This window comes from Alligator sinensis, unplaced genomic scaffold (assembly GCF_000455745.1).
Source record: "Alligator sinensis unplaced genomic scaffold, ASM45574v1 scaffold738_1, whole genome shotgun sequence".
In the NCBI taxonomy this organism is placed as follows: Eukaryota; Metazoa; Chordata; order Crocodylia; family Alligatoridae; genus Alligator; species Alligator sinensis.
In genome coordinates, this window is record NW_005842382.1 from 836,076 (window position 1) to 845,532 (window position 9,457).

A 9,457-nucleotide genomic window follows, 5' to 3' on the forward strand; every position below is an offset into this window, starting at 1 on the left:
TCCTAGATAAGTGCATGTGGCTTCAACCATTATGTCCCCATCCCATAACTTATCAGAACTAATTGAGAAGCAGAAGAGTAAGGTCCAGATTTTTAGAAGTGGTTGAATGGCTTTTATTACATTTGAAAGCGATATTTATTTATTTTTAGTTAAATGTGTCTAATCTACTTGTTCTTTCCTGTGCTATTTGTTTCTTGTATAATGTTAATATTATCTTCTTGGACTAGATAGAAACAGGTGACACAACAGCCCTGGTTTGTAAGCCCAGGAAGAAAGGAGGAAACAGTGATCTACCATCAGCTGGTTTTAATATTATCAACTCTATCATAGGATCGGGCATAATAGGTAATCTACACTTTTTTCATTCTGGTTTAATTGATTTAATCCATGCAAAAATATCCAGTCTTGAGAAAAACATGCTTTTACATTATTATAGTGCTATCAGTACAGGTTATTATTATGTACTTATATTAAAGTAGCACCTGCAAAAGGATCAAGAGCCCCAGTATGATAACTGTTGTATAGTCTTTGTTGGCAGACCAGCAGAGCAATCAAGTAGTGGTTGGGCTCCAAGACTTAAATAGTCTTTATCCTCAGAAAGTGAGCTTTTTTGAAGTAACCCCTGAAAGGATATGGGTAGGAAGGGCTGGGAAACATTGCACAGTATTGTTCCAAGCTTTGGGATGAATAATAGATTTTTATTTTGAAAGAATGTTTCTTGTGCAAAAACATTACAAATATGTAGGAAGGATCTTTTCTAATTTGTGTTTGTTTCTTTATTTGCAGGATTGCCTTATTCAATGAAGCAAGCTGGCTTTCCATTAGGAATATTACTTTTATTTGGTGTTGCCTATATCACAGGTACAACAAAAGCGATAGTGATTATAGAGAGAGAATTTGTTTTACAAAGATAAACTGAATTTGAAGTTGAGGATAACTTAGCAAGTAGATCTATGAGTTACAATTTAGTAAAAATGAAGATTTTAACACTTAGTTTGCTAATCCTTTGAGCAGATTAATACAAGCAGAGAATTATGCCATACATTTAAAGCTGTTTCTTGCTTATTTTAGGGAATGCGGGGAGGGGGTGTCTAGGTAACTAGACTAGATTAAGCCATTATTGAGATAAATATTATCCATTCTTGCAGAACACTTGTTCATATTCAAAAATTCCAGTTAAGACATAGATGGTGTATTCCAATTTCACGACATATTAAAACCAGACCTTTTTCAACTTGCTTATTTTATTTTTATCATAATTGTCCAACAAGAAATAATCTAAATTCCCCTACTTCTATATTCATAAAGGACCACAATGTGGAATCACATGGCAAGCATCTACTTGCCAAATTTAATAATTTGTTGGTTGTAATGGGAATATGTTTGTAAATCCTTATCCATGTGAATGAAAGTCACATGTTCTAGCCCTGTGGTGCCCAGTGGTGAGACTGCAGGAGGGACAGCAGCATGTCTGAGCAAACCTCAGGGTCTTGAACATTGGTTTCCTGTAGTAGGAGAAGTCAGTGATGTGGAATTCTGGGTAACTTACACCCAACCTGTTGTATATAACAGGTAGTTTCTTCTGCCAAAAATTTCACTAAAACATCAGTGCCCAGTTCCTGGGGGACAACTCTGTCCCAATACTTAACTGAAGTTAAGGCAAAATACAGGCCTTCCTATGTTTGCAACACCTCCTTGAGGAAGAAATTGTATCACAGAACAGCAATAATTGATTTTTGAAGGAAATATTATAGTTCCCTGCAGTTAGAAATCTCCTGATAACATTACCACAGTTTTATATTATGCTGCCTGGTGTTTTTCTTTCTCTATAACAAGTTTTCAAGGAGTCAGTTGGTATTTTGGCACAGTTATGCATTTTTTGGAGTTCTTGGGGGTGTAACTACAATGCTCACTGCAGTGTAGGTGGTTGTGCAGATGGGAACAGAAATCATTCAGAATTTTCAGCTGCTTCCCTAGAGTAAGGGGACAGATTGAGATATTCCAAGGACATGATTTGACAAATAATTCAACTTTATTTTCCTTACAGTAATAAGGATTGGAAGGCAAGGGAGAAATCACTGTTTTGTCATTTTAAAATATACATTTTTCATTAAAAAAATTATAGAGTAGTAGTCATGTGTGTTTGTAACGTAACATCCTTCAAGAAGCTATTATATACTTTAGGCATTCCTATACACCCATATGCAAAATTGAATACTTATGTTCTATGTACAGTAGTTTTTTAGGACCTTTTTCTTGATCTGCTACATATTCAAGTGTCTCTCATGCTACAACTGGAAGGACAGGGTTACCCAGTGTCAGTGCACTTGGAAACTATGTAATACTAGGGTGCAGCCCTTGAGCCACACACTGCACTGGCTGTATCCTGTTGGGGTAGGCCCCTGGGCACCCTTCCTCACTGTGTGGGCTGTCAACAGTGTGCAGTCTCCCCGCCACCTACTACATGGACAGTACATGGCCCTCCCTGGGCTTTTCCCCACCGCACTGCAGTAAGAGAGGCAGCTGCACATGCCCACAGGCTAGTTGGCTAGCCCTGGTAAATAACACATTTATAGGGCCATTTTTATGGGTTTCAAATGCTACCGAAAAAGAGTTATGAAAATCAACGATCAGGATTTAGCCAGCATTATTACACTGTTAAATCCCAATAATCGTCACTAGATCTAGTGACAAAATAAGCTGATTCCCATTTATTAGATATCAAACACAGAGAGACCAGGGAATTTAATTGTTTGTAACTACATTTAGAGAACTCAGTGTAGTGTTTCGCATGACTGCATACAGCTATAGGGCCAGAATGTGCAATTTTGACTGCATTAGTGTTCTGTCACAGTTAAAGATAAGACTTGTAATATGTGAGTAAACTTGTTACACATCCATGGTGAAAATTACACTTTTGAATATCCTGACTTCTAATGTTTAAAATCCACTGTAAAGTTGATTACGGTAAACCCATGCATTTCACTTCATTTTGATGGAGCTGGCATATGGTTGCAACTACTACTTGTCACCCCATGCTGCAGGGTGTTTCCTTGTTCTAAAAGCATGAGCCTCTACTTCCTGTTTTTAAAACATCTAACACTGTTGGTCAATGCTGTGGCCCGCTTAATCATTAGCTCAAATTGACTTGTGATTTCAGTGGAGCACTAGAATATTACAAAGGATGAATTGAAGGACTTTGAAGATGAAATGTCTCAGACAGTACTAGAAAGGGACAGAGCCCAATACAAAGGGGAGTGGGCTATACCCTTCCCAAGTACAAGATGCGTGTCCTCCATATGGATACTCCAATACCATAGCGGTTACAGACTTGGTTTTTGATTTGATTCTCAGGCACTTTGCTGTTAGGTTAACACAACCATATACCTGCAAGAAACTAGACACTGAACTACGATGCCTTCTTTTCCCTTTCCACAGCCTTTTTGCAGGAGGGAAAGATTAGATAGTGATCACTATGCATCAGTTTAGTACAGTTGTTTCAGTCAATAATTAATTGCAGGATGTTTTTGTTTTAATATTTATCAAACTGTTTCCTTGGAACACGTGTAAAAACAAAACAAAAAAACAAAACCCAAAACTAATCTCAAATATGTCTTTAATATTGTTTACAGATTATTCCATTATATTACTGATTAAAGCAGGAAATCTCTCTGGTATGAACACCTATCAAGCACTGGTACATAAAACATATGGTTTTATAGGGTACCTAATCCTCTCTACTCTGCAATTTTTATATCCATTTATTGGTAAGATTACTATAGAGTTATACCTTAAAGTTGTCCTATTTGTATTACCAAAAAAGAGATCATCTTAGCTTAAAATACTTAAAAATGAATTTTTAGGATAAGAATTCATTTTTGTGTTTCATTATATTGGCACTGAAACTGAGAACACTTAAATCCAAGTATTTCCTATTCTTAGTTAATTTTATTATCAGTCTTGCCAGTCGATTAAAAATAATATCACCATAGAACAACAATAGTTAGATCTTCACAGTTTAACTCATAATATGTCCTTATCTGAAGTACGAAAATGTATTAGGACATTTTATTATGTGTGGTTCATTTCCGAGTGTGAAACTCTGGCTCTGTGAAGTCTATGGTAAAATCCCATTGATTCAGCTGGACCAGGCTTTCATCCCAGGTATATTTGAATCTTATGCTTTTAGTGACTAGAGCTGAATATTAAGGTCATGGGCAGTCATTACATCTCTAAAGCTAAATTGACCCTCTAAATGCTTTAAAAAAAAAGGCTACATGCAGGTGTTCATGCTGTTTGTAGCTCTGCAAAGATCATGAAAGTGCTACAAAGTAGTAAAAATGGTATCTCTTTCAAAGAGTATCTTCTCAGTTTTGTATACATAGCCCTTGTATAGTTACTCCTAGCATTACAGGGGTTTCTAGGATCCCACAGTTCTCTGCTCTCCCTCCTCCTCCATCAAGGGGGAGAGAGGTAAAAGGGTGGATCCCTAATAGCCTGACCATCAAGGAGCTACTCTTTCAGCTCTTGGGATAGACTGAGACAAGCTTTTGAATACAATGCATTTTTTCTGGTCCTGAAGTTTACAAATGCAATGCATTCTTCTTGTTTTGATATATCCCAACCATGCAATTGGCTCAACAAAAGATATTACATGCGCAATTCCTTGCATTTTGCATGTTTCCTGTGAAGTTACAGTTATGACATCACTCCAACACTGTTAGCAATAGTTTACTTGTTAAAACATGTAAAACTCATTCTCTATCCTTTTGATGATGCTGAAGATTTTCAAGGGACATGTGATTTCAGATGCTTCAGAAGAAGACTGATATAAAGGGAAAAATTATCTTGAAAACAGGATTAATAGACTAAAATTCCATCCAATATTGTACAAAATGCATGGGTCACAACAACAAACTAAAAGCTTAGTTTGTTTTACCTGGCAAAGCTAAAGGGATATGTTCTGTCTAAGTGCATTAAGAATAAACTTCATTAAGGGACAAAAGCTATTCAAATTAAGTGAACAGTGTTGGTCCAAGGACAGACCTGTGTGCATTTGGAGTGAATAAACTTGAGCTACAAATTAGAACAGAGTTTCTAATCATGAGATGAGTGAGGTACTAGAACAGAATCCCCAACCTTTCAGTGTGAAAAATAGTTGCTTTATTATAGAAAATATACAATTATGAAAATATTTATGCATCCACTAAAATAAGTGCTTTTTGTTGATTCCCCTACTAATAATGATTAAATATAGTAGTTAAGTCAAATACATGCATCAGCATTTGTATGATGGGGCATATTTATATATGAATTTGTAAAAGACAAAAATGCATGCATATCTATAGTATGTAGTATTTTTTTTATATAAAAAAATGGTTTGTGAGTTTGGACCTAAAGCCCTCTGTCCTTACTCGAGTTCCTGATGAAATGAATAGAAGCCTTAGTGAGAAAAGAAGGACCAAAACCTAGCCTTCCCACTTCAAAACCTATATCTTCAGCTATTGCAGTTTTCCCTTTGCATTACCACTTTTATTCCCTTTCCCATTATTCTAGTTGCAAAGTTCAGTAACTCTTTACAAGTATCAGGGAACCTTTTGAAATATTGCTTCTCTTCTGCCCTCAATTACTTAAAAAAAATATTACCACATAATATACAGCAGGTGCCATTTAAAATGCACTTCGGTATAAGGTTCCTACAGTAACTTTGTATCTTTCACTGTTTAAATTAAAAGATACAATAGAAGTGGCATTGCTGCAACAGGACAAATAATGGCAGCCACTGCATACTTTAACATTGACTAGCACTGTTGAACAATTATGCACAAAACTGATTTTACAAGGTAAAATAAGTACATATATCCCCATGCATGTGACAGCAGGATTGAGCCCAGGGGATTAGGTATAAAGCTGAAACAAGAACTGTTGGAGGCATGTAATTTTTCTCTGTTAATAAAAACTGTCAATGAATTGCTGTGTTTGACAGAGGCAGTTTTAAAAGCCCTTTTTTCCCCCTTTTGAAGTAAATGTGCTTGGCCACAAAATTCAACAGTCTTGGTCATCTGACTGGGTCCCTTTCAAGTTCTCATGTCTATTATGCAAGGAAAATTGTGAGCATTAAATAGCTCTTCATTTAGCGTTCAGAACTTGAAAGTAGGTCTGTGAAGGGCAGCTTACAGGCAGCAGTAAGGTTAGGAAGCCAATCAAAAAAAACCAAACTAGTAAGGATGAGACTGCAACTAATTTAGATTTCATAGATTTCATAGCCATTAGGGCTGGAAGTGACCTCACAAGATCATCAGGTCCAACCCCCTACCCAAAGGGCAGGAAGTCAGCTGGGGTCAGATGACCCCAGCAAGATAATCATCCAAGCACTTCTTGAATGTTTCCAGAGTAGGTGCTTGCACCACTTCTGGAGGGAGTCTGTTCCAGACTAGGGACTCGGACAGTAAAGAAGTTTTTTCTTATGTCCGGTCTAAAATGGTTTTCCAGCAGTTTGTAACCATTTGACATTGTCTTCCCTTGGGGAGCCCTGGTGAACAGATGTTCTCCCAGATCCTGACGCGCAGCTCTTATGTACTTATAGGCTGCCACCAAACCCCCCCTGAACCTACGGTTCTCCAGGCTAAAGAGTCCCGTGCCTCTCAGTCTCTCCTTATAAGGCTTGCTCTCTCGACCTCTGATCATGTGCATGGCTCTCCTCTGAACTCTCTTGAATTTTTCCACATCCTTTCTACAGTGTGGAGCCCAGAATTGGATGCAGTACTCCAGCTGCAGCTTCACCACGGCTGAGAAAAGTGGGTGGATGACATCTTGGGTCTTGCTTGAGATGCATCAGTAGATGCAAGCCAGGTTTTTATTTGGTTTGCCAGTTGTGACATCACATTGGTGTCTTATATTCATCTTTTGGTCATTCATGACCCCCAAGTCTCTTTTGGTCATAATGCTAGTTAGTGCTGAGCCTATACATATGATGTGGGTCTTTTTCCTGAGGTGGAGCACCTTGCATTTTTCTATGTTGAAGTGTGTCATCAGGTTTTGATCCCCCTCACCTTGCAAGCCTGTCCAGGTCAGCCTGAATCCCCAACCTATCATCTCTATAGTGACTGCACTTCCTCATAATTTGGTGTAGTCTGTGAACTTAGCCAGTCTGCTTCTGACACCCAAATCCAGATAGTTTATGAATATATTAAAGAGTACTGGTCTGAGAATTGAACCCTGGGGGATGCCACTGGTCACCATGCACCATGTTGACTCGGTTCCATTATTAACTGCATATAATCCTGAAGTCTGTAGTATGTATGATTTGTATTAATAAAAGTTTGATTGTAAGTTTTGTTTTTGTTTTGTTTTTTGAAGCTATGATTAGTTACAACATAACAACAGGAGACACTTTGACTAAAGTTTTTCAAAGAATACCTGGAGGTAAGTTTATATGTAAAGCTTGGGAGTACAGGGAGAATCAGCTAGTTGAGATTTGTTAGTAAAAAGTAACCATAATGTTTCTATAAACAGCCATTTAAGTTCTCTTACTGATAAGATCTCCTATGTAAAGGATTTATTTTAATATATAAATAAAATGTGTCTTTCCTGTACTCCGAGGCCCCAATCCTACTACCTAAGTAATATTAGTGGATTTCTCTGCCAATGATGACCCCAACTGGCTTCAGTACAACTCCATGCAGATGTATGGGATCAATGTGGGGGGATACAGGATTTTAAACCTGCCAACGTACATTTTGTTTCTTAGTGGGTATCAACTGAAGTAAACACCACTTATGATATTCGAACAATCATTGTCTGTTGATCATTGTTAGATGGCTTACAAATCAGATGATGCAATCAATTTGAAATGTGTATTTAAGCCTTTAATATTACTTTTTAACTGTATATCTTTTATATTTGCACAGAACCATTTAATACTCACCTTTTATTTTAATGTGTGTTTCCTATAGGAAAGGAGAGGAGTTGAAGTTGCACTTTATTTCATTATGGGGCAGAGCCTAAATTCCTTGCTATTAATCTGTTCCTCAAAAATTAATTTTCCATTTTTTTTCTTCTTTGTTTTAGTTGGACCAGATAACTGGCTTATTGACCGTCACTTTGTTATTCTGTGTACTACTATCATCTTTACTCTGCCTATATCTCTGTATCGTGACATAGCAAAACTGGGAAAGGTAAATCATAATGACAGTGAATCTCAGTGGCCTTTGATGTAATTTGTTATACAACAATACAATATCCATTTACACTGCTAACTATTTATTACAGCATGAGAAAGCAATTACAGAGGTTAAATCCTGTTTTTGTGCTTTTTTTTAAAAGCGCACATTTAGTCTCCCCTTTCTTTCCCATTATGAACATTGGGTTTTCTTGGCTTGTTTCAATTCTATTGAAGTCAATGGGAAACTGTCCACTGACTGCAAAAGGTACTGGATTGGATTTTTAGTGCTTCCTACTGCTTGCATGGCTCAGACCTTGAACTAAATAGCCCTGGTACTGACAGACTTGTTCTCGGGTCCTGAGTTCTCCTGAGTGCATTTTAACTGAGAGACTTAAATGTTATAAGTCTACTAAAGAAACCATATATCAGTTTCAGATGCCCCTTGAATAAGATCTTGCTCCTCACCTAGTCACAAAAGTTAGGGCAGGGGTGTTCAACCTCTGGCCCATGGGCCAAATGCCACCTGCAGAGCCCCCCCCCCTTCCTTCTCCACATGTCTGGATAGTACCAGTCATGGCAGCCCCAGACAGTGAACTGGAATTACCATCCATACTGCAGTCAGACCAAGCACTACCCATACAGCCTGCGGGGGAAAAAGGTTGAGCACCACTGGACTAGGGAATACTTGCATTCAGTAGCATCCTCCAGTGTGGGAAAGGGGACTACATTCTTGTTCTTAATATGTATGAAAGAACTTTCACAACAAACACTTTGAATAAACTTTGCATTCAAAAGAATATAACTAAATGAAATGTTACAACTATTTTTTTGGAAAAATATAGACATGGGTGTCAAAATGATAGTGTTTATAAAATCAAAGGGAGTTATGCTGGAAGGGACTTCAGACAGCCCTCTAGTCCAGTGTTCTCCAACCTTTTTATGGTGAAGATCGCTTCTTGGAAGTAAAGGGCACCCCAGGATCTACCGTGCTGTCCCCACCTGCCCTTCCCCAGCCCAGCGATGGCAGAGAACTAGGGTTGGGTCCCGGCCTGGCCCAGTCTGGGTCTCTCCACCACCCATGGGTGTGTGGGGGCGGGGCTCCCGCTGCTGGGCGCAGCCTGGTGGAGGGCCTGTGCCCCACCTCCCTGTGCTCTGGGATGAGGCGGCTGCTGTTGCAGGCTGGCTGTTGTGACTGAAGCACAGGTGAGGGGTGGGGGCACAGGCTCCCAAGGCCTCCACCAGGCTGCACCCAGTGGCAGGAGGGCCCCCCGCCCATCGTCCCGCCCGGGGGCA

General features: G+C 38.7%; 1 protein-coding gene across 1 annotated transcript in view; it reads left to right on the forward strand.

Moving 5' to 3' along the window:
• The first annotated feature begins 260 nt into the window (after positions 1 to 260).
• Positions 261 to 9,457, forward strand: part of SLC38A11 (solute carrier family 38 member 11) — a 48,077-nt gene continuing 38,880 nt past the window's right edge. The window contains exons 1-5 of the mRNA XM_006029486.3: positions 261 to 345; positions 787 to 861; positions 3,633 to 3,767; positions 7,360 to 7,425; positions 8,071 to 8,177. Coding sequence (XP_006029548.1) covers positions 801 to 861; positions 3,633 to 3,767; positions 7,360 to 7,425; positions 8,071 to 8,177 — 369 coding nt within the window. The 5' untranslated portion in view covers positions 261 to 345; positions 787 to 800. The remainder of the gene's footprint in view (positions 346 to 786; positions 862 to 3,632; positions 3,768 to 7,359; positions 7,426 to 8,070; positions 8,178 to 9,457) is intronic.